Source organism: Scyliorhinus torazame, chromosome 9, assembly GCF_047496885.1.
Source record: "Scyliorhinus torazame isolate Kashiwa2021f chromosome 9, sScyTor2.1, whole genome shotgun sequence".
Taxonomy (NCBI): Eukaryota; Metazoa; Chordata; class Chondrichthyes; order Carcharhiniformes; family Scyliorhinidae; genus Scyliorhinus; species Scyliorhinus torazame.
Genome location: NC_092715.1, coordinates 262507738 through 262533729, shown reverse-complemented (window position 1 = coordinate 262533729; position 25992 = coordinate 262507738). Strand labels below are relative to the sequence as shown.

General features: G+C 45.9%; 1 protein-coding gene across 4 annotated transcripts in view; it reads right to left on the bottom strand.

The window, feature by feature from the left end:
• The window catches only part of LOC140429856 (antiviral innate immune response receptor RIG-I-like), a 121585-nt gene that overhangs the window by 94153 nt on the left and 1440 nt on the right, over positions 1 to 25992 (bottom strand). The window contains exons 2-3 of one of the 4 annotated variants that reach the window (XM_072517341.1): positions 23311 to 23487; positions 8656 to 12381 (exon numbers count right to left, since the gene is read on the bottom strand). The exons of 1 other annotated variant lie outside the window; for it this stretch is intronic. In XM_072517341.1, the coding sequence (XP_072373442.1) occupies positions 9241 to 12381; positions 23311 to 23331 (3162 nt within the window). In that variant the 5' untranslated portion in view covers positions 23332 to 23487 and the 3' untranslated portion in view covers positions 8656 to 9240. Of the gene's footprint in view, positions 1 to 8655; positions 12382 to 23310; positions 23488 to 25992 lie in introns of those variants that run through there. 2 more of the 4 variants (XM_072517343.1, XM_072517342.1) reach the window with 2 other exon arrangements.

Here is a 25992-nt window from a genome sequence, read left to right as displayed (position 1 = left end):
ACACCCCATCAGATGACAGAGGTAGGAATCGGTTGCTGTCAGCGTACACGTGAAGAGCGAATGGTGCCAAGGGGCAACGTGTAAACGCAAAATAGGAGTTTGTGTCATCATATACAGTTCCTTACGTAGAGTGTTCCATACGCACAATGACCCAAGCTGTTCTAATTTGTACTATTGCTACCTCAGTATATTTCCAAATCATTCTGCATCTCAGAAAGCTCAGCATCAGTCACGGAAAACCGCTGCAATACTCTATTTGTTGCCTGCTGTTATGCAATCAATGCAAATAGATTATTAGTCACGATGTGCATATAGTGATAACTTCAGCATTTGTTACTGATCTGCAATCAAACTGGAAATAATTTCCCTTCTCCCACTTGATTAAATATCTCCATTTAATCTTGAAATATTTGGGGTAAATTTTCAGGCTTAATACACTTTTCACCTCGTGTTTTTGCACAGTTGGTTCTCAGGAGAAACCTTTTATACTCTGCCCCATCAAGATGTTTCATCCCAGATTCTATCACACCAACCTGTGTCAAAGCATTGCAGTCTCATCAGAAATAGGAACAGAGGTGGCCATAAGGTCCCTCAAGTCTGCCATTCAATAAGACCATGGTTAATCTTTGACCTCATTAACTTTCCAACCTTCATCCCTACATCCTGATTTCATTGGAGTTCAATAATCTATCTACCCATCTATCTCAGCCTTGAATATAATTGAACATATATTTAATCTTCCTCCATTCCATAGCTGAATCAAAATTTAAAATGGTCATATTCATTATGCACAGTTAAATCCTCGATTAGTGTTTCTAACCACAGAAGTTATTTTTGAAATAATCATTTGGTAATACAAAACTTGAATATTGCTGAAAAAAAGAGATATGCCGTTGATGCTTTTTGTTTTGCACTCATCAGGATAGAATTGCAAGAATACCAAATTTCAAAGGGAACAACAAATTTTGAACACCTGAGGAAAAAAGGCTGCCGATTGGTTGGGAAGTGAAGTCTGATTGATTGGAAAGTGAAGTTTGGTTGCAAAGTGAACAAAGTGGTTGCAGACTCTGTCCTAAAGAGTGCAAGTTGAAGAGCTTCCATTGTATGTCTCTTTTTCCCTGCAATGCTCAGGGAATTTTTTCTTTATAGGAATGTGGGTGTCAGCATTTGTTGTTCATCCCTAATTGCCTTTGTGGTGATCTGATTGAAGGGCATAACTGACTCAAGGGTTGGATGGTCTCTCGCTCCTCTATTTCTCTTCTAAACATCGCCCAATAATTGGGAATTTTGACTCCTTGAACAAGCTCCAAAATATCTTTCCATTGTTTACATATGACCGTTCAACTGATTTTAGTCTTTGATTAAATGGCAGAACAGGATTGAGGGGCTTCCTGGAGTATTAAAATCAACTGTGCATTGAAAGAAAAAACACAGACGTTATCCGAAGGCATCTACGGCCGGCCCCACTATTATTCCTAATTATTATTGTTAAGACATTATGTGGCAGCAGACAAAGCAGTTAGTCACATTGCAGTGAAGAGAAGTCTTGATGGCTATGCTGAATCTAGTTGGCGCACATATGAAAAGCTTGCTCACAGGTGCCATGAAAGGGTTCTAAAGGCAATTTAGTGTGCAAAAGATAAAGCGGCTCTAGTGAAGGATGGGGTGGGTTCAGTGGGAAGAGAATTTTGTGACAAGAGCTAGGCACACAAATGTAACAATCCAGTAACTAAAGAGACCTTAGCACAAAGTCCAGGCTAAAAGCATTTCATCGATAGGCAGGCCTGTGTATTATTGTTTCTTTGATGACACGACTGTCTGCCAGCCTGGGTTTTGAAAAATAATCAACTTGCAGCCGTTGCAGGCCGCCACCGTACGCATGCACAGCCACGGACCCGGCAATTCTCCGGGCCGTATCGGCAGCTACAGCCAGGTGCTCTACGCTGCCGGCATTCTAGCCCCAGCAAAACGGGGAATCGGTGGCCGATTTGCGCGATTTTCTCTGGCGTAAAAGTGGCACTCGCAGTGCTGAGGAACACATAGCTATTCAACGCTATTTGTGTCCAAAAGGGACCTGGAGGCCACACAGCCGAGGCCACACATAGCCCTGTTTTTTTTACAACAGGGAGCTCTGCTCGCCGGAACTCCCCATTACACCGAGAGATCGGGGCGCCATATCTCCAAGGCCCACAAATAAAATCAATTCCCCCAGCCCGAACGCAACATGGGAGGGTCCCCCTCCCTGCACCCTCTAACACCATGGTGGGCAACCTGGCCCAATCACGCATGCGCAGAAAATGCCAGCTTGGCAGTACCGCTGCCAGTGCCACCACGGATGGCACCCAGGTGGCACCAGCTGGGGGCCTCCAATCGCCTTGGAGGCCCCCTTGAGTGCCGGTCTGTCTGGTCCCTGTTCGTGGAGACCAGTACCAAACGGCGCTCACCCAAGTTCTCCGAGGCTAAGCGATTGAATTCCAAAGCCTCGGGTACCTTGGAAATCTGCACATTAGAATAAGGCTTACGGCCTCGCGCATATATGTAGATTTGCCAAAGAGTGATCCCGCCCACTGTGGGCAGGATTCTCCTTGCAACGTCTCGCGAGATTGCGTTGAATCTCGAGGGGCATTGTGAGCTGGGGGATCCCAGCATTCACCAGCCATGCTGCACCGCAGCAAGATGCTTTTCTGGCACAGCATGGCCACAAGATCGCACCCAGTATTTCAAATCCCACTTAATGTCAAACTTGATCATTCTGCAGTCATGATCTCCTACAACTGGCCAACTTCCTTAAGCCTGTGAAGCAGTGGTGATCTGTTAGCATGGTTGGATACCTGATAGATTGTGTGGAAGCTTGAATACACATGGCGATCCAGGGCAGAGAACACTGAAAGTACAGGTTCCATCCTGGAACCTGAATTGTCTAGTGGCAATATCAACTCGGATCATAACGGGTAGCTTTAAGTCCAAACGTTGGCAAGTTCAAGTCCCACTCAAGGAATTCATAGAACGGTTACAACACAGGAGGCCATTCGGCCAGTTGTGCCTGTGCTGGTTCTCGTCAAGAGCAACTCAGCTAATCCTATTCTCCCACCCTTTTCCCACTTGCCCCGCAAGTGTTTCTCCAGATAATTATCGAATCCCCTATTGAAAGCCACAAATGACTCTTCCTCTAACACACTGGAGGGGGATGTGGTAGCATGATGGCAATGTCACTGGACAAGAAATCCAGAGGTCCAGGCGAAGGCCCTGGGAGGGGTATAGTTAAAATCCCACCACAGCAGCTCATGGAATTTGAACTCAGTTAATAAAACTGGGAATGTAAAGCTAATCTTTTGTCGGAAAAATTCATCTGGTTCACGTCTGTCTTTTTGGGAAGGAAATTTGCTATCCTTACCTGGCCAGACCTACATGTGACTCCAGATCCGAGCAATGTGGTTGACTCTCAATTGCACTCTGAAATGGCCAAGCAACATGGGCAAATAGGGATGGACAATAAATGCTGGCCTTACCAGCAATGCCCATGAAAGAATAAAGCAATAAACTCTCAGGCAGTTGCAAAGAAACATAGAGATTGCAATATTTTTCTGTTGGTAACATCATTGTCATATTTCTCGAACTGTTGAGGGACTTCTAACAGATTTTTACATAAGGCAGTAACAGTAGTAGATTTGAATAGATTGTTTAGGTTCAATGGAGTATGCAGGTTATTTAAAAAGGTTTAAAGAAATAATGCAAGGCTAGCAAAAGTTACTTTTCCTTTAAATCCCAAGACCTCAGTTTGATCCCGGCCCCGGGTCACTGTTCGTGTAGTTTGCACATTCTCACTGTGTCTGCGTGGGTCTCACCCCCACAATCCAAAGATGTGCAGGGTAGGTGAATTGGCCATGCTAAATTGCCCCTTAAATTGGAAAAATTAATTGGTACTCAATTTTTTTTTTTTAAATTCTAAAAGCTGAAGTAATCAATTCTGGGAGAAAGCATTCCTAGAACTGGGTGAGACAATGGGGAGATCAACAGGGATTAATGTATTTAAAGAGACACTGAAGCCCAAGAGGGGTTGGGGGCTAGCTGTTTAGATCTTACAGCAGAAATAGCTGGTCAGAACACCCAGAAAGCAGTGTGAACCAAGACAGACCTGAAGAACCAAAAGCTGTCACCCCAAAGGAGATAAAGGTACCGCGTGGTGGAAATTACTAGGATTCCATAGATTTAAAAATAGATCAGGAGTTGAACAGAAAAGGGGGAAGGATTGCTCTGAAGATAAAGTTAAGATATTTTAGAACTGTGTTAAAGTACTGTACCGTGAAGCCATTTCTGTGTTTATGTACTTTTTTTTATTTCTTAAGAAACATTTACTGTAAAATCATTACAAATCGTGGGGGGCATAATTCCTGGATTTCAGAATCTCTCCTCACACTATACAAATTGCAAAAAAAACTGTTCAGGCAGCTGTTTTGTTTCCTCTGGGATTTGGGGAACTCAGTATTTTATTGTCAACCAAGCCATAACATTAGTGCATCCCAGATATTAACATTTGCCGCACAAAGTATTTCCTCATTCTGCCTTTGGCTCTCTGGTTCTTGATCTTTCCGCCAACGTGTCCTGCTGTGCAATTAGCTGCCTACCTAACATAGCAGAGCATCACCAACACAAAATAATATTGTCATCAGGTTAGATTTCACACAAACCGAAGTTTCAAACTGGAATTTAAAAAAAACACAAGGGAAAAGGAAGTGGTTCTTCTTGGCTCAAGTTTAAAAAAGAAATCTCTCTGCATTTGGATTTAATATGAATGTTACTTTCCTTCATTTTCTGGACAATGTTTAACTTTCAGGCATTGTCTGACAAGTCCACGATCCTCAGAGAATTGTAAAGGATCTTGTCCAAACCAGTAAATCTTGTTTATAGTTCTAGACTTCACCACGTGTTTAGGTTAAAGTGCTTGGAGTTGCACAAAAACCTGTAGTGGTTTTGGAAACACCACTGGCCATTTTCCAGCACGGGGGACGATTCTAACATAGCTGGGAGTACTGCATCATCCAAGGTGGTGTTCTTCAGATGACGTGTTAAACCGGGAGCTCAAGTGCCCTCCGAAGTTGACAGAAGCTATTCCACGGCACTATTTGAAGAGCAGGTGAGGAGTTCTCCTGCTCAACATTGATCCTTCAACCATTACCACCAAAAGAAAAGACTAACTGGTTGGTCATTGTTTTAGTGGTTTGTGAGATGCTGCTGTGCACAAACTGACTGCCATGTTTATTGAAAGATTGATTACACTTCAAAAGCAATTTATTGGCTGTAAAGTGCATCAAGGACATGAAAATTATTTTTTTAGTATTTTTATAAATGTTATTATAGCTTTCCTGCTTCCCACATCCCTGCAGTCTGTTCCTCCGATTATCTATTTTTCTCCAATTTACCCCTCCACACTTTGATGAATCTTGTCAGGGATCCAATTATGGCTCAGCCCTAGATGTTTACTTGATTAACTGCACTTCATCAGGTTAACATTGTTCAGTGCAGGTTAACCCTCTCCAGTTCCATTACTTCTGGTTTTGAAATGACTTCAAATTACTTTGCACTTTGTATCATTATTTTTTACATTAGATTTCCAGCCATTGGTAAACACCCTCAATTTTTTTGGGGTGAGGACAGCAGGGTGGCGCAGTGGGTTAGCCCTGCTGCCTCACGGCATCGAGGTCCCAGGTTCGATCCCGGCTCTGGGTCACTGTCCGTGTGGAGTGGGCACATTCACCCCATGTCTGCCTGGGTTTCGCCCCCACAACCCAAAGATGTGCAGGGTAGGTGGATTGGCAACGCTAAATTGCCCCTTAATTGGAAAAAAATAATTGGGTACTCTAAATTTATTAAAAAATAAAAAGATTTGGGGTGAGGTGGGGTGAATTTCCTTCCTATTTACAAGGATGATACCAGAACTGGAAGGTTGTAATTTTCAGGAAAGATCGAAGCGGCTGAAAAACCTTTTCGCTTAGAAAGGTGATGGCTGAGGCGTAACTTGACAAAGGTTTTTAAAATTATGATGGGTCGATAGGGTGACTTAGAGAAGAAGTTTCCACCTGTGTGGAGTTTAAATCTAGGGGCCCATCAATCTAAGATAATAAATTAATGTGAAGATTCAGGAGAAACTTTAGTTTGAGTGGTGAGAATGTGGAATGCACTACCACATGAAGTGATTGAATTGACTAGGGTAATTGCATTTAAAGGTAGGGAGGTAGGTTTAGGTTATGATGGGGTGAATTCAAATAGAGCAAGAGGCTTATGTGGAGCATAAACATCAAATTACATGTTTCTGTGTGGTAGATACTCACACAACTGTGCCTGTTAGTCTGAATCTTCGTCTCAACTATCTTCTATTCCCTGCTCTGACATAGAAACTTGCATCAAACTTTACAGCAGGGAAAAGAACCCTTTGGCTCAACCGGGTCATGCCAGTGTTTATACTCCACACACACACTTCCTCCTACCCCGCTTCTCACCCGTGTCATCCTTCGATTCCTTTCTCAGTCATACAGTTACACACTTTCCCTTAAAGTGCTCCTTGCTATTTGCCGCAAACATTCCAAGTAGTAGTTTTAGACAGCATTATTGGAGTTTTGATATTTGCTCTTGTCAATTCCAGTGGTAGTTTTACAGACTTTCCTTATTTGCTCAGTACTTATTCGGACCATACTCCACCCAATGATATCCCTATTCTCCTCGGTTTCTTCAGCAGCCGTATCCTTGGCTACACCCTCTGTATCAGGTTTTCACTGACTTTCAACTAGCATGCTCAAAGACTTGATTCAAGTCTAGTGCTGGTCTGTCCCTTTCACAGTAATTTGATTTGTGACAGGTCTACGTCTAGTGATATGATGCACTTTTTAGGGGTTGTATCTTAAACTACCTGTCAATCATTATATGTATTAGTCTCACGACTTGTAGTCAGTCTATGAGCAACAGTGGAAGAAGTTAGTGCTTAGCTCCCACTGTACATTATATGTAAATAGTCTTATCTTCAAATAGAGTCCACATTATTATTTCATCAATCCTGTGCATGTTTACATTAAAAAAGGACACTATCCCATGATGATCCTCAGAATATTCCCAAGGCGTCATGGTGGCACAGTGGTTAGCACTATTGCCTCACAGCGTCAGAGATCTGGGTTTGATTCTGAACCCGAGTGACTGTCTTTGTGGAGTTCGCATTCTCCCTGTGTCTGCGTGGGTTTCCTCCGGGTGCTCCGAGCTCTTTCCCACAGTCCAAACATGTGCAGGTTAATAATAATAATAATCTTTACTGTCACAAGTAGGCTTACATTAACATTGCAATGAAGTTACTGTCAAAAGCCTCTAGTCGCCACACTCCGAGCGCTTGTGTGGGTACACAGAGGGAGAATTCAGAATACCCAATTCACCTAACAGCACGTCTTTTGGGACTTGTGGGAGGAAACCGGAGCGCCCGGAGGAAACCCACGCAGACACAGGGAAAACATGCAGACTCCACACATACAGTGACCCAAGCCGGGAATCGAACCTGGGACCCTGGCGGTATGAAGCAACAGGCTAGGCAGATTGACCATGCTAAATTGGCCCTAGGTGGGGTTACAGGGATGGGGTGCTCTTTCAGAGACTCGATTGGCTGAATGGCCTCCTTCTGCACTGTCGGGATTTTATGATTATTTGCCCTAAAAGCCGTATCACTTTAATTCTGCTTATGGACCAATAACTTTCATAACTCTGCCACCTCCATTATATTTCCCACAGCAAGCAAACCTCATAGACCCCAACCTAAATGACATTTATCCTGGATGGGGAGGGTGTCCATTTTATTTGTCTCAAAATGGGGAAGTTTGGCAAAGCAGAATGCAGAGTCAGTAAATAGTAATGTGGACGCTTTCACTCATTTTCGTCGATTAGGAATAGCAGGGCAAATTCACATGGGCATTAAACTAGGAGAAACTTCCATAGCACTGGACGCCCCACAGCCTTTCAACAGCCAAAGTACTTTGATGTAGCGCAGGAGGCCACACTTGTTGGTGCTTGCCCTTTGCAAGAGCAATTCACCTAATGTAGTCACGTTTGAAGATTAATTGTTGTTATAATGTAGGGAGACATGCAGACAATCACTTAAAAGTAGGGCGAGTCATTCGATACAAACTGAAATTTTAACTACACTGCTGGCAGGTTTACCTAATGCCCCATTTTCAGCATTTCAACAACACTCCCTCACAAATCTGTCAAAAGCAAAGATACATTTCCTGCAAATTACAGGACACTGCACGTGCACACACTACAGTATATATGCTTTAGAACCTATTCTACCAGATTGGGTTATCAGAAATATTGATCCAGACCCAGAAAAAGGGAGAATCACTTTAACCCAAACAGCCCTCCTTCTATCATCACAGGAAAACTTCCTAGTTTGCTGGAAGTTTCAATCAGGCCGACAGAAAGTCAACGGAAATCAATTTCCTGTTTAAAATCAGGCAGAAACCAGCTTCACGGGGCAAGAGTGAAACACATTCTCCAGTCAATCAAAAGGTTTTTCATTCCGTACTGTCATCAAAGGAGTCTGAAAATATTGCACATCCTGTGTAAGCAGCTCTCACTGATATGCACACGAACTTTAGTTTTATCAAAACTATTCTCATAAAATGATTTTAAAAACATTTTATTGCCAAGCCAATTGCCAGTTTTGATTGTTCTATATATTTGGCAACTATTTTAGAACATTCAAGTCCGATTATTTACAGAGTGTAAGTGCCTTTAATCTCGCCGGGTCTTCCGGTCTATGCATTACGTGATTATCGACAGTCTAGAGCAGTTAAATTGCAAGTTTGTGTGATGTACTTTTGGCAATAATACAGATGAAAAGAAACCTGTAACTTGTTTAAATAGATAAACCCACACAACTTTTAAGTCCCACCTTAATACACCATATTTATAAAATTTTCAATGGATAAGATTTGGCATAAGAATCTACACCTTCTTCGTCACTGTCAAGCAGCATCGGCACACGATTGATCTGTACAGTGCTACTAGTCTTGCCACAAGAACGTGTACATAAGATGCCAGCTTGATGACCACATACTTCGTAATCCTCTCTTGGTGCTACAGTATGAATCCAAGATAATTCGCTGGGTGGGTAGGAAACTGGAAGGGGGGGTTGGGAGAAATGGCTGGGGGTGGGGGCCAGATCAATTTCCAATTTCAAGCCAACATTGTCTTGCGAAATAGTTTTCATGCATTTTCTGTTGGGCGGCTAAATAAGTTGGCTCCATTAATGAACCTCTTTGGGATTTTCAGAATCAAAGGTGGCCTGCCTGAAGAGCTTTTAGGAAGAGTACTACTTGGCGAAGAGCAGTGTTGTCCATGGTCTCGCTCTTCCCCTATGAAATTCTGGGGATAGTCAGCATCAGTCACTGGACTGACATCTTCTTGGTCAAGGAGAGTCTGTTCGTTTGGATTTGGAGGACTAGGATCAGAATCTGCGGACAATCCACACACATCCAAAGACTCAGTGCTCGTGTGCCTGATGAAAATATTCGGTGTTGTATCAGGAAGTTCCTGAGGTTCCAGGGTCTCAAGAACACACTTCTCAACAAGTTCAAAATGCTCATTAAGGAGGTTAGTGGTTGTGTTCACAGTGCTGTTGCCATCTTCCATACTTGTAACAATTACATCGCTATCACTCTCAATGGTTATGACAAGGGGTGAATGACATTCACTATCAGCCCGTTCACTGCTCTTTTCCCTTTTCTGTTTCTTTTTGTGTTTCCTCTTCCTTTTATGGTGCCGACTTGCCTCGGTTACCTTCCCCTCGTACACAATCTCCACGCTTACACTTCTTTTCTTCTCCTTGTGCTTTTTCACCTTTGGGTCATTGCCCAGTGTACTCTCAAGTAACACAGAGCCACTTTTCGAGTTACTGCTGCACTGTGAAAGAGGGCCAGGAGAACTACCCTCCTGTCGGGGCAACATGTGAATTTCTGATGATAAATGAGCAAGCTGCAAACTTGCACTTTTGCTCTCTTTATTGGTGGAACTTTCCAAATAATGAGTTTTGTATTTACGTTTGCCCCCGGGTTTCTCTGGTCTCATTTTATCAGACCTACCAGAGGTTGCTCTAGATCTGGTACTGGACGGACTTCTTGATCGATAACTTCTGTACTGGTAATAAACATCATCCCTGTGGCTACTTGGGCTTCTGAAGCTCGTACTTTCAGAACTAGATCGAATTCTATAATCCGAACACGGTGATCCTCTCCTGTGGTGAGTTCTGTTTCGATTTGCAGAATCATGGCCATCGCTCGTTCTACTATGGTAACTATATCTTTCCCACTGATAAGAGAAACCCCTGTTTCTTTCCTGGTATTCCCTCATGTAGCTGTATGCCCTCTCCCGACTTCTGGACCTCCTTCTGTCTCTAAGAGTGGCATAGCCTCTGCTCCAAGAACGCGACCTAGCTCTATGCCTGTAAACGACAGTGTCACTATTCTGTGACCTTGTCCGACTTCTGGTGATTGGTGCTCGTTCTCGGTTCCTTGATCGCCTCCTGTCTTGGGTTTGATGAGCATGAATTTCTCTGCTGCCTGACCTGGCCCTCTCTCTTGATGAAGATCTGTCTCGGCCTGCTCTTCTGCTTCGGTTTTTAGCTTGATGCTCACCTCTGCTGTAAGAGTAAGCCACCATGGCTCTGTCCCTGGTGCTTGATCTCTCGGTCCTTCTAAGATCATACTTGTCTCTACTAGGTGATCGGACTCTTGATCGATCCTTTGAACTGCCTCGACCTCTGCTTGACATCCTCTCCCCGTGTCTGCTTGAACAGGATACACTGCCCCTAGAATGGGAGTTCTTATGACTGTGGCGCTTATCTCGTTTTGATTTGTTACTCTTTTTCTGTTTCAACTGCTTTCTTTTCAATCGCTCCCTGGACACGGACGATCTAACTGACGATGATCTAGTTGACGAGGACAAACTGCTGGTGCTGTTGAATCGTAAATGTGTGGGCTGCTGGACAACCTCGGTGCTGGTAGCCTGTACGGAAACTTCAGAGTCGGAGCTCAGCTCAATAAGTTCAGGAGTCCTTTCAGCTAAAGGCTTCATGTAACCGACTATTAAGCAGTCGTCGACTGAGCGGGCTGGTTTATCTTCCTTTGTGCCTGGATCAGACTTTATTGACACCGCAAGTAAAGAGGATCCAACTTGTGGTGGCGTCTCCTCAGAAACAGCAGAGGTTTCACCAGGTGAGGAGTTGACAGATTCCATGGTTTCTGCCACTGAATAAGAAGGACCAGGCGTTTCATCATCCCATGTTGTCTGACTTAGGCCAAGAGGTAACTCTGAGGGATTGGGAATGGATCTATCTTCTCCTCGAATGTTAGCGGTGTCAGGGGATATTGTGATTACAGATAAATCAGAGTCACTTTCGTCCTCGTAGGATGGAGCCGGGCAGTCATAGTTGGCCCTCTGGTCATATGATTCCATGTTGAATGGTGCCCGTGCAAAACTTGTAAACTCGTGCAAGAAATGTTCTGTGCGGCTGAGTAAGAAGGGCCTGAGTTCATCCTGAAAGGCCTGGCCATCCATGTCATATCGGACGATGTTTGACATGATGATGTGTTGCACAATGTTGACCACAGAGCCATGGGAGCCAAATAAGACGCAGAGTTCCCGTTTCAACCACGGCATTAGCCGGTGAAGACAGGCGGCGTTGCGGCGGAAGAATTCAGCGGAAATGTCTCTATACCGACCCCCATCCTGGATATTCCTGACTCGCAAACCCGACCGGTACAATTCCCGTCTAAAGTTGATCATCTCTTGTTCTTGGACCTGGCGCGTGGATCTGCCTTCAGATTGAGCTCTCCTCCGGGCACCCAGTCGTAGCATCATCCGATGCAAATTGGGCCGCTGATGTGCCCGGGGCTGCCGCCCAAGTGTTTCGAACACCACTCCATTGTCCGGCACTACGGGGAAAACTGGGGACCGCCGAAGCTGACGGCTCGTGCGGCGCTCCCGGGTTAGTGTTGTTCGGTACCTAAACCTCTGCCCACCCGGACTGGCAAAGGAGCCATTCTCTGTTGCCTTCAGTACATACTCCTGAAAATCGTTCTCGGTTCGCACACTGTGGAATATGGAGTTGAATGGTTGCTTGCAGAGGGGACATTCAGCTTTGTTTCGAGACCATTCCTGAATGCAGCGAAAGCAGAATTTGTGAAAACAGCGATCGATATAAGACATGTTGTCAAATCTGTCAAGGCAGATGGGGCATTTTGCATCCGGGGATGCATCAGCCCGGACCCCATGTGGAATCTTGCCGGTTTCAGGCTCTGGTGAAAACTGGTTCTCTGTGCTTAAATCCTCTGTTGCAGACGCCATAATCTGAAAACCAAAAGTAAAAGATCCAAATGAAGTACTTCTGAATCCATACAGAAACAAAACGATGAGAAAAGATGTCATTTTCCCCTGTAAAATCCAGTTAAGTTAGCCATGTATTGTACTATACAGACAGGCTGGAAGGCAGGTTCCAGACCTCTGCCACTCTCTCGCCAGGAGGTTCATAAATGTAATAACAGAACAAGGATTTGGCTTAAAACATACAGGCAGGATACAACATGTACTTTATAGGAGGCATCTTGCCATGCCTTGCCTTTGAACAGCGATTTCGTAGTAACACCTGGCAGGTTGCATTTCTCAAATGTACCATTTAAGACACCACTATCTTCAGCATAAATTGGTTAAGGATTATTTATATACATGTTATAAAAAGGATCTAGGGAAAGGCGCAAAGGAGGTTTACAAGGATGAAGCCAGACTGAGGGGCTATACACATCAGCAAAGATTGAACAGGCTGGTGTTATTTTCTCTGGAAGGGATTCTCCCACAATCAGCAGTTGAAGCCAGACTGATGTTAATTTTAAATCGGTGATAAGATAGATTTTTGTTTAGCACGGCAAAGGTAGGTCTATGGAGTTAGGTCACAGATCAGCCATGATCTCATTAAATGGCGGGACAGGCTCGAGGGGCTGAATGGCCTACACCTGTTCCTATGATACGGGAAATGCAGAGATGGTGTTTCCATCTGTGGGAGAGTTTCAACGTAACTCTCAAGAGTTTCAATGATTTATTATTAATTGATAGGGAATTCAGGAGAAACGTCTTGAGCCACAGGATGGTGATGATGTGAAACTTGCCACTGGGAGTGGTTGAGGTGACTCGCATAGACACATTTAAGGAAAAGACAGATAAACACATTGGAGGAAGAATCGGAAGGAAACGATGGGAGGGTGAGATAAAGGTGGGAAAGACTTGCGTGGAGCATTCGATCATTATGGCCTTGTCTGTGTTGTATGGAATTCTCTGCATGTTAAAGGAGCTGCAATCTGGGATTAGAAAGTTTGATCAAAAAACATAAACTCTGGAAATGAGAAAAGATCAGTTTTCTTTTTAGAGAAATTGTTTTAGAAAAGATCAGCTTTTTGAGAAAAGATGTTTGCTGTTACTTAATTGCCCATCTTTTTACATGGTGTACACTCTGCAGCCTGTACACTCTGCAGCCTGTACACTCTGCAGCCTGTACACTCTGCAGCCTGTACACTCTGCAGCCTGTACACTCTGCAGCCTGTACACTCTGCAGCCTGTACACTCTGCAGCCTGTACACTCTGCAGCCTGTACACTCTGCAGCCTGTACACTCTGCAGCCTGTACACTCTGCAGCCTGTACACTCTGCAGCCTGTACACTCTGCAGCCTGTACACTCTGCAGCCTGTACACTCTGCAGCCTGTACACTCTGCAGCCTGTACACTCTGCAGCCTGTACACTCTGCAGCCTGTACACTCTGCAGCCTGTACACTCTGCAGCCTGTACACTCTGCAGCCTGTACACTCTGCAGCCTGTACACTCTGCAGCCTGTACACTCTGCAGCCTGTACACTCTGCAGCCTGTACACTCTGCAGCCTGTACACTCTGCAGCCTGTACACTCTGCAGCCTGTACACTCTGCAGCCTGTACACTCTGCAGCCTGTACACTCTGCAGCCTGTACACTCTGCAGCCTGTACACTCTGCAGCCTGTACACTCTGCAGCCTGTACACTCTGCAGCCTGTACACTCTGCAGCCTGTACACTCTGCAGCCTGTACACTCTGCAGCCTGTACACTCTGCAGCCTGTACACTCTGCAGCCTGTACACTCTGCAGCCTGTACACTCTGCAGCCTGTACACTCTGCAGCCTGTACACTCTGCAGCCTGTACACTCTGCAGCCTGTACACTCTGCAGCCTGTACACTCTGCAGCCTGTACACTCTGCAGCCTGTACACTCTGCAGCCTGTACACTCTGCAGCCTGTACACTCTGCAGCCTGTACACTCTGCAGCCTGTACACTCTGCAGCCTGTACACTCTGCAGCCTGTACACTCTGCAGCCTGTACACTCTGCAGCCTGTACACTCTGCAGCCTGTACACTCTGCAGCCTGTACACTCTGCAGCCTGTACACTCTGCAGCCTGTACACTCTGCAGCCTGTACACTCTGCAGCCTGTACACTCTGCAGCCTGTACACTCTGCAGCCTGTACACTCTGCAGCCTGTACACTCTGCAGCCTGTACACTCTGCAGCCTGTACACTCTGCAGCCTGTACACTCTGCAGCCTGTACACTCTGCAGCCTGTACACTCTGCAGCCTGTACACTCTGCAGCCTGTACACTCTGCAGCCTGTACACTCTGCAGCCTGTACACTCTGCAGCCTGTACACTCTGCAGCCTGTACACTCTGCAGCCTGTACACTCTGCAGCCTGTACACTCTGCAGCCTGTACACTCTGCAGCCTGTACACTCTGCAGCCTGTACACTCTGCAGCCTGTACACTCTGCAGCCTGTACACTCTGCAGCCTGTACACTCTGCAGCCTGTACACTCTGCAGCCTGTACACTCTGCAGCCTGTACACTCTGCAGCCTGTACACTCTGCAGCCTGTACACTCTGCAGCCTGTACACTCTGCAGCCTGTACACTCTGCAGCCTGTACACTCTGCAGCCTGTACACTCTGCAGCCTGTACACTCTGCAGCCTGTACACTCTGCAGCCTGTACACTCTGCAGCCTGTACACTCTGCAGCCTGTACACTCTGCAGCCTGTACACTCTGCAGCCTGTACACTCTGCAGCCTGTACACTCTGCAGCCTGTACACTCTGCAGCCTGTACACTCTGCAGCCTGTACACTCTGCAGCCTGTACACTCTGCAGCCTGTACACTCTGCAGCCTGTACACTCTGCAGCCTGTACACTCTGCAGCCTGTACACTCTGCAGCCTGTACACTCTGCAGCCTGTACACTCTGCAGCCTGTACACTCTGCAGCCTGTACACTCTGCAGCCTGTACACTCTGCAGCCTGTACACTCTGCAGCCTGTACACTCTGCAGCCTGTACACTCTGCAGCCTGTACACTCTGCAGCCTGTACACTCTGCAGCCTGTACACTCTGCAGCCTGTACACTCTGCAGCCTGTACACTCTGCAGCCTGTACACTCTGCAGCCTGTACACTCTGCAGCCCTCCAGGTTAAATAATTACCAAGACAAGCCTAAAGATTTTCACAGACAGATGAGCTTTTCTATCTAGTTGATTTTGCAGTCCCCTATTTCCAACAACTGCATACTTCCAGCTGAGTCAGAGATTAGGTTGCTTGACAGCACCTCCCAAACCTGTGGCCTTCAGGTTACATACCATCCAAAATTGAAAACTTTGCTGCTCCTTCAGTGTTATTTGCTCAAAATTCTCCAAGTCCCTACCTGAAAGCACAGTGGGAGTACCTGCACCACATGGATCACAGGGGTCAAGAAGGTGGCCCATCACCAACTTTATGGGCAATAAATGTTGGTCTTGCTAGTGATGTCAAAGAAATTAGTACACAAAATTGTGCTAGCACATAGGGGGACATATAGACTTTTAGGTTTTCACTAACGATTGATATGATAGCGATTTCAGTTGCATGCATCAAGTAAAACTGCAATGTGAACTTCTCCCATTCCAGGCCACTCCCACTTAGAATATGACAATAAATACCGTCAATGTAAAACTTTACACAAAACATATTAACACCGAGGAAAATGTCCAAATTGGAATACATTCTAAATCTGCTTTTCTCAATCAGGAGGACCACCCTGCGCACACAACCACTGAACCAGAGTGATTGAGCTGCCAGCCTTCTCTTTCCCCATTAGTACTACCTCTAGACCAATTAACAATAGAATTAACACAGCGCTGAGGACCCGGGTTCGATCCCGGCCCTGGGTCACTGGCCGTGTGGAATTTGCACGTGTCTACGTGGGTTTCACCCCCACAACCCAAAGATGTGCAGGGTAGGTGGATTGGCCACACTATATTGCCCTTTAATTGGAGAAAAAAAAATATTGGGTATTCTAAATTTATTTTTAAAAAGTCTCAACAGAATCTGTCTTGTGGCTGTAACCATTTACTTGGGAGAGTGGTAAGATTGCGTAACTTGATACTGCAGGGAGTGGCTGAGGCAAAAATTAGATATATTTAAGGGGAAGTTAGCTAAACATGAGAGAGAAAGGAATAGAAGGATATGCTGATAGGATGGGATCCAAGTAGAGTGGGAGATTTGTGTGGAGCATAAACACCAGACCAGTGGGGCCCAATGGCCCTGCTAATCCTCAGCAACATCTAATAGCTGATAGGCTAGTTTGCTGGTTGCCATGTTTCTTGTCTTTTCAAATCACTATTACAAGTGAGTCTCATCAGCTAAAATGGATTCACCGTATGGTGGACAAGGAATACCGATCAACAGAAAAATGAAATGAAATGAAAATCGCTTATTGTCACAAGTAGGCTTCAAATGAAGTTACTGTGAAAAGCCCCTAGTTGCCACATTCCAGCACCTGCTCGGGGATGCTGGTACGGGAACTGAACTGTGCTGCTGGCCTGCCTTGGTCTGCTTTCAAAGCCAGCGATTTAGCCCTGTGCTCAGCCAGCAAAGATGGGCAAAGTGATCGCAAAATGTTTTATTGAAACTGAAATCCAGAAAAGTGGTTAAAAATACTTCCATTACAAAGCACCCAATTATACATCCAGTTTTCAATGCAGTATTATTACTCTGCTGGAGATTTGCTACAGGGCAACTGCTGACTGTAGATGGATTCATCTGGAATGCAGCCATGCTACGCTATGGGTTTGTACAGCAGTTTTGAACTGATACTTCAAAGAGCAAAGTACTATAGCTACCGCCTTTGCAAGAACTCAACTACAGAAACATTTCACCGTGATCAAACCTTTGAACCCCAGCAGACCTCCAGGTCAGAAGCTTCAATCCCAGCAGTTGACTAATAAATAAATGGAGTGTATTTTCTCGCAGTGAGATTGTCAATTTGGAGGATCACTAGATATTTAGGTCGAGATTTGCCCCAACACATTTTTCATGCAAAATTTTGCTACGTCGCAGAGAGGATAGTTTCATCGCCCCAGTCTGCAATGCAAAATGTCCAAACTGAAAGAACTGTTTATTCACTCACTGCATCAGACCATTTTTAATACTTTACTGTGACATCAAGGTCCATTACCTTCATGTGTCCCTAAAAATGGTTTTCCTGCTGAAACACTGATAAGAGCTGGTATTTTAACACTTTCACAGACTTGCAAATGGGAATATTTTTCATGTTGCTGTAATTCTGACATTAAGAAAGCCAAGGAAAAAAACGTGTCAAGAAGTCTTATTAAGGGACTTCCGGTGGCGGCTATGGAGGAGTAAGTCGCACATTTGGTGGCTCCCGCTCTGGTCGGACTTTTGGGCCTTTCCCCCGTTTTTCTACCGGACTTGAATTGTAAAACGGAAATTAATGGCAATTGTTTACTGAATTCCCACTTCGGTGCATGGAGAGAAGGACTAGAAGTGTTCGTAAGGGCAGAAACAAAAAGACAGAGAAGGCTTGGGCTGTAGCTGCAACAGAAGACAGCACGGCGGTATTCGGTCCTCGGGCTTGTCGATCCAGCAGTCTATGGAGCAACTGATGCAAGTCATTCAGGAAGGCTTTGCTACGCAGAAACGGGACTGCTTGGAACCGATAAAAGAGTCGATTGAGTGGTTGGAGCATAGATTGGACGCCCAAGATCGGGCGATCCAGAAGGTGGAGAAGGCGCTGTCTGAGCAGGAGGAACATCAGACTGCGGTGGAGCTGGAGGTGGGGATGCTGAGGGACCAGCAGAAGAAGCTCCTGGAGAAGGTGGAGGACCTTGAAAATAGGTCCCCCAGGCAGAATCTAAGAATCGTCGGGCTCCCGGAGGGGTTCGAAGGAACGGACGCTGGGGCACACATTGCAGACATGTTTGTGAAGCTGCTGGGGCATTCTCTCGGCCCTTGGAGGTGGATAGGGCTCACGGAACACTCGCGAGGAAGCCGCGAATGGGAGACACCCCCCCACAAATGGCTGTGGTGGTGAGATTCCACAGGTTCTCGGATAAGGAGCGCATTCAAAAGTGGGCCAAACAGACACGGAGCTGTAAGTGGGACAATTGCATCCTGCGGGTTTACCAGGACCTGGGTGTAGAGGGCAGGCTTCAACCAGGTTAGGTCGATCCTTTTTAATAAAAAGGTGAAGTTTGGACCGTTATACCCAGTCCGTCTCTGGGTCACGTATGAGGATCAGCACTTCTACTTCGAGTCGCCTGAGGACGCGTTGGACTTTGCGAAAAAGGGCTGGCGAAGGACTGAGAACTTTTGAACTTGGCTGCAACGCTCATATTTTTGTTTTGTTTTTCTTGTTTTTGTTTCTCCATTTTTGTACAAAGTTTCTTGTTTTATGGAAGATGTTTGTGATGCCTTTTGCATTGATTTTGAACCAGCGATAGAGCTGAGGGAGTTAAGGTTTTCATCTGCACTGTTGGGGGATGGAGGTGTGCTTGTTTTGATCTTGGTGTTTTTCTGTTGGGCAATTGTGTGGGGATTGTTGGATGCTGGATTTTATTTGTATGAGGGGGGGACGATGACAATAGGTGGGAGACTATCTGGCACCGGGGGCCACCAGGCTAGCTGGGCGAGCTAGCTCACGGAAGTGCAGTGGGGGGCGTGCAGCTTAGTAAAGGGGTTGGGTTACAGGGTGTTGTTATTAGGGGGGGCAAATGTTCTGCTGACGAGGGAGGGACTTGAGCTGAGGGACAGAGAGGAGGTTGGGGGCTGCCTGGGGATGGACCGGTGGAGGCGCGGAGCACGGGCTGGAGGCGGGCCTAAAAAAGGGGATGGCTGATCGCGGGGGGGGGGGGGGGGGGGGGGGGCAATGAAACCCCCCCCCCCCCCCCCCCCCCCCCAACTAGGTTGATCACCTGGAATGTTTGAGGGTTAAATGGGCCGGTCAAAAGGGCACGTGTGTTCACGCATCTTAGGGGATTTAAGGCGGACATGGTAATGTTGCAGAAGACACACCTTAGAGTAACGGACCAGGTTAGACTGAGGAAAAGGCTGGGTCAGTCAGGTCTTTCACTCGGGATTAGATTCAAAGACTAGAGGGTTCGCGATCCTGATCAATAAGCAGGTGGTGTTTGAGGCGAGTAGAATAGTCTCGGACGTGGGAGGTCGGTACATTATGGTCAGTGGGAAGCTAGAGGGGGAGCAGGTGGTATTAGTAAATGTATTTGTGCCAAATTGGGATGATGTGGAGTTTATAAAGAGGATGATGGGGAAGATACCGGACCTGGACTCGCATAGGTTGGTCATGGGAGGGGACTTCAACACAGTTATTGACCTGGCTTGGGCCAGTCAAGCTCGAAAACAGGCAGGGTGCCAGCAATGGCAAAGGACATAAGAGGGTCCATGGAGCTGATTGGGGGGGGGGGGGGGGGGGTGGATCCATGGAGGTTTGGGCAGCCGAGGGTGAAGTAGTTCTCCTTCTACTCACTCGTGCATAAAGTGTACTCCCGGATTGATTTCTTTATTTTGAGCAGGGCCTTGCTGGCTGGGGGGGGTGGACACGGGGTACTCGGCGATCACAATCTCAGACCATGCTCCGCACTGGGTTGACCTGCAGGTTAGTAAAGACAGTAATCAGCGCCCGCACTGGAGGTTGGATGTGGGATTTTTGGCTGACGAAGGGGTGTGCGAGCGGCTGAGGAAATGTATTCAGAACTACCTGCAGGTCAATGACACGGGGGAAATTTCAGCAGCAGTGGTGTGGGAAGCACTGAAAACGGTGGTCAGTGGGGAGCAGATTTCGATTCGGGCCCATAGGGAGAAGGTACACAGGGCAGAGACGGATCGACTGGTAAAGGAGATACTACAGATTGATAGGAGGTATGCAGAGACCCCAGAGACAGGGCTTTTAAGGGAACAGCGGAGGTTACAGGCGGAATTTAGCTTGCTGACCACAGGGAGGGCGGTGGAGCAGCTGAGAAAGGCGAGGGGGGCGATCTATGAACATGGAGAGAAGGCCAGCAGAATGCTTGCACAGCAGCTTAGAAAGAGGGAAGCAGCCAGGGAGATAGGGAAAGTAAAGGACAGAGATGGGAACCTGGTTGGTGATTCAATAGGGGTGAATAAGGCGTTTAGGGATTTCTATGACAGACTGTACAGGTCGGAACCCCCTGCGGGGCCGGAGGGGATGAGGCACTTCTTGGAGGGGCTGAATTTCCCAAAGGTGGATGGGGAGCGGGTAGAAGGGCTGGGGGCTCCGATCGGGTTGGAAGAGATAAAGGAAGGTCTGAAGGCCATGCAGTCGGGTAAGGCCCCGGGGCAGGACGGATACCCAGTAGAGTTCTATAAAAAGTTCTCTGGGATATTGGGGCCGCTGTTGATGAGGATGTTCAATGAGGCAAGGGAAAGAGGGGTGCTGCCCCCCGACGATGTCACAGGCAATGATTTTGCTGATTCTTAAGCGGGACAAGAACCCAGAGCTGTGTGGGTCCTATAGGGCGATCTTCCTTTTAAATGTGGATGCCAAGCTGCTGGCCAATATCTTGTCCTCCAGGATTGAGGATTGTGTTCCGGACGTTATTGGGGAGGACCAGACAGGGTCTGTTAAGGGCAGGCAGTTGTTGGCCAATGTAATAACATGATGCCCCCGGAAGGTAGGGAGGTGGAGGTAGTGATCGCAATGGATGCAGAAAAAGCTTTTGATCAGGTAGAATGGGACTATCTGTGGGAGGTACTGTGACGGTTCGGACTTGGGCGGGGCTTTATCGACTGGGTCAGCTTGTTGTATCAGGCTCCTGTGGCAAGTGTACGGATGAATAGGACTACATTGGACTATTTTAGACTGCACCAGGGGACGAGACAGGGATGCCCCCTCTCCCCACTGTTGTTTGCGCTGGCTATAGGGCCGTCGGCAATTGCTCTGAGAGCCATGAGGGGCTGGAGAGGACTGGTCCGGGGAGGGGGGGTGGAGCACAGGGTTTCGCTCGATGCGGATGACCTGCTTCTGTACGTTTCGGACCCAATAGAGGTGATGGAAGAAATCATGAGGGCTTTAGGGGAATTTGGCCGGTTTTCAGGGTATAAGCTTAATATGGGAAAGAGTAAGATGTTTGTGGTCCAGGCAAGGGGACAGGAAAGGCGACTGGGAGAGCTGCCGTTTAGGTTAGTAAAGGGAAGCTTTAGGTACCTCGGTATCTAAGTGGCACGGGAATGGGACCAGCTGCATAAATTGAATCTGGCCCGGCTGTTGTGGACCAAATGAAGGACGATTTTCGGAGATGGGACGCGCTTCCGTTGTCTCTGGCTGGGAGGGTGCAAACGGTAAAGATGACGGTCCTCCCGAAATTCCTATTTGTATTTCAGTGTCTCCCCATTTTTATTCTGCAGACCTTTTTTAAGCGGGTCAACAGAGTGATCATGGGCTTTGTCTGGGCGGGCAAGACCCCGCGAGTAAGGAAGGTAATGCTGGAGCGGAGTTGGGGAGAGGGCGGGTTGGCGCTGCCAAATTTTAGCAATTATTACTGGGCGGCTAATATAGGCATGATCAGGAAGTGGGTGGTGGGGGAGGGGTCGGCATGGGTGCGCATGGAGGCGGCTTCGTGTAAGGGCACCAGTTTTGGGGCGTTGGTAACTGCGCTTGTGCCGTTCCCGCCGGCCTGGTATTCCACCAGTCCAGTGGTGGTGGCAGCCCTGAGAGTTTGGGGCCAGTGGAAGCGGCATGTGGGAGCATTGGTTTGGGCCCGGGGAGTATGGACGGGGGGTTCCGGTTATGGTGGACAACGGGGTTTGAGTGGATGGGGGATATGTTCATAGAGGGGAGCTTTCCGAGTGCGAGTGCGGTGGAGGAAAGGTTTGGGTTGGCGAGTTTGGAATTTGGTAACATTTGCCATGAAGCACCTTAACATGAATTTGAAGTGTAAAATAATCTAATAATAGCCAGTAAAATGTTTTGGTTCTGAGCCAAATAGTCACAGATTAGGGATGAGTAATAAACGCTGGCTAGCCAGTGATTCCCACATCCTCTGAACATATCAAAAGAAGCGTTTTCATTTATCTTTTTGGATTGGAAAATTAATAAAACTTTGCCCTAGTTTAAAAAAATCACTTTTATTAGCATGTGCACAGATTTTTGATTCATCAGAAACTGTGTTTAGTTGCATGCAAACTATTTAAACAGCCTAAATCAGACCTTATTTCAAACGTTTCCAAAAAAAAGAGTAAAATTAGAACTTGAGATGACTGCAATTGCACCTTCACACAAAGAGTAGTGGAAATCTGGAAAACTTTCTCCTCCAAAAAGCTGTTGAGGCTGGCAGTCAATTTGACACCGAGAAACTGATTGATAGATTTTTGTTGACAAGGATATCAAGAGTTATGGAACCAAAGCAGGCAGACGCAGTTAAGGTACAGAGCAAATTGAATGTTGGGACAGGTTCAAGGGACTGAATGAATGGCCTCTTCCTTTTTCAATTTATTTTGTCCAATTATAAGGGGCAATTTAGCGTGGCCAATCCACCTACCCTGCACATCTTTGGGTTGTGGGGCGAGGCCCATGCGACACGGGGAGAATATGCAAACTCTACACAGACAGAGACCTGGGGTTAGGATCAAACCTGGGTACCGTGAGGCATCAGTGCTAACCACTGCACCGCTGTACAGCTCCTGAATGGCCTCTTCTGACGTTGCATATGTCTATTGTTGGTGATTGCTGAACAGTGAAAAGAACAGAGCTAGTGAAGCTACTTGAGCTATTGAAATATTTTCAGGCAGGAATTTTTCAAGCGCGAAGTGTTGTAAATGGATATGTGCAACTGAAGGTTGGGCTACCAATGGAAGAGGTCAAAACTGAGATGCCAGTGATGGAGTCATAGTTTTACAGCACAGAAAAGGGCCCGTCATACCATTGTGTCTTCGTTGGTCATCAAGCACCTATATATTCACGTCCTATTTTCCAGCACTTGTTCTGCAGCCTTGTATGCTAGGGCGTTTCAAGTGAACCGGGAGTAATCCAGGATTTACAGGCGGGTGAAGTGAGATATTACTGTGGAACTGCAGGAGGTTCTAGGGACAGTTCGTGGCTGTGGACGGAATTGAATCCAAAGACAAGCATGTTACTGTACAGTTTGAGCACACAATCTTGAAGTAAATCACACAGTCTGATCCCACATTAATAAGCATGCATTCAAAAAATTACTAAAATCACTTTAGATATTGTTTAAAAAGTACACAAGTAACACTTCTCTTCAAAATAATCCTTTTTCAACTTAGTACATAAAGAATATGAAGGTCCTTTATCAATAGGAAGGTTCATGCATGGGTGGGGTCAAGGAAGAAAAGGATCTATTTTCCCTGTTTTTTTTAAATTTAGAGTACCCAATTCTTTCCCCCCCTCAATTAAGGGACAATTTAGCGTGGCCAATTCACCTACCCTGTACATCTTTTTGGGTTGTGAGACCCACGCAGACACCGGGAGAATGTGCAAACGGACCCGGGGCCGGGATCAAACCTGGGTCCTCAGCTCCGTGAAGCAGCATGCTAACCACTGCGACACTGTGCCGCCCTGAAGAAAAGGATCTCGAGTACAAGTACATTAAAGAGTTGTGCCACAGGTTAGATAGTCCATTAAAAAAAAAGCAAACCAAGAACAAGGGTTTATTTCGAGAGGAGTAGAATTGAAAAGTAGCCACTAGCCACGCGAAGCAAATAGGGAGTCCAGATGGTATTCTTTTTGGTATATAAAAATGATTAATCAACACCATGTTGGGCAAGTGATCTGTGCTTCAGTTTACACGCCGACACATGTTGCATATTTTACCCCGAGTGTTTGTTGGTAAAATGCCAATAGCGTATTTTGGTCAAGAATGCTTTACTTTCTAAAGGACCACATAGCCATGGTGGATTTTTAGTGTGCATTCTAGATGGATTTAATGCTCTTTCTGTAAGGGGAAAGGGCAACATTAGCACAGGGCACTCTAACTGCGGCCTAACCACGGATGCATAGGGAATTATCAGTCTTGTAATCTATGGCTTGATTTATAAAGCTCTTTAACTCTTTTCAGGGTTCTATTTAGCCGCATAGGGACTTTCCAGGAAATTGTGTATTTGAAGCTCTGGAATTTGTTCATTCACACCATAAATATGTGTCATTAGCAAATTTTAATATTGTGTTCAAATCATCGATAATAAATTGAGAACAAAATTGGACACAGTACTCCAATCCTCTTCCCAGTGATTCACACAAGTCTTTGATTGCTGCCTAACCACCTACTCTACGCATATCCACACCTCCCCTTATGCAATATACACATGAACTCTGCAAATTGTGGTACATATGCATTCAATCATGGAATCAGAGTGCAGAAAGCCAATTGGCCCATAGCACACGTGTCAGTTCTTTAACAGAACTATCCAATTAGTTATGCTCCTAAAGTCCTAGATTTTCTCCTGTCAAAGATTGATCAATTCCCTTTTGAAAATTACGATTGAATCTGCTTCCACCGCTCTCTCAGGCAACACCTCCCAGATCACAACAAACCGCTGCTTAAAAATTTCTCATCTCACACTGGGCTCTTTTGCCAGTTACCTTAAACTTGTGTCCTCTGGTTACCAACCCTGCCATTCTATTTACTCATAGTAAACTCAATATTTATAAACCATGATTGAATCTTTTCTCAACCATCTCTGCTCCAAGGAGAACAATGTCTGCATCTCTAATCTCTTCATCTAATTGAAATCCCTCATTATCTGTCCCGTTGGTTATTGGAGCTTTGGCTTTTACTACGAGACAAACATCTTTGAGCATTGAAACAAGAGTTTGAGCAGCGACAGATTCAGCTGGTAAATATTTCAACTTGACATTTAATTTTTTTAAATAAATTTTGAGTACCCAATTCTTTTTTTTCCAATTAAGGGGCAATTTTGCATGGCCAATTCACCTACCCTTCACATCTTTTTGGGTTGGGGGTGTGTGAGACCCACACAGACATGGGGAGAATGTGCAAACTCCACACGGACAGTGACCCGTGAGGCAGTAGTGCTAACCACTGCACCACCTTGCAGCCCTAACTTGCCACTTCAAATCACAATGCAAAATTTTAAGAGTAGACCTGATACAGGTACTCAGAATGAAGGAGTATGGATTGAACTAGGGAGAAAACCTTTTCACCTGGCAAATTAATCAGTATTCGCAGAACACAAATTCAAAGTAGTTAGTAAAAAGTGGGGGCTGGAGGGTGATGAGAAATTTCTTCTGAAGGTTGTTGCGATCAGGAATGCATTACCTGAAATAGTGGAATTAGATTCAGGCACTTTTTAAAAGGCAATGGAACAAGCATTTGAGGAACAATTTTCAGGGTTATGGGGTAGTGTAGGTGCAAGCTGCGATGGACTATCTTTTTTTATGGAATTGGCAGACGCACAGTGGGTTGAATGGTCTCCTTCTGTGCTACAAAATTCTAGTTCTGGTGTCATTCTGCGAAATCTCTGCACCCTGTTCAAGATACCCTTCCTAAAGTTTGGTATTCAGACTTGAACACAATACTCCAACTGATTAACTCGCATTAAATGTTTAACATAGCTTTCTT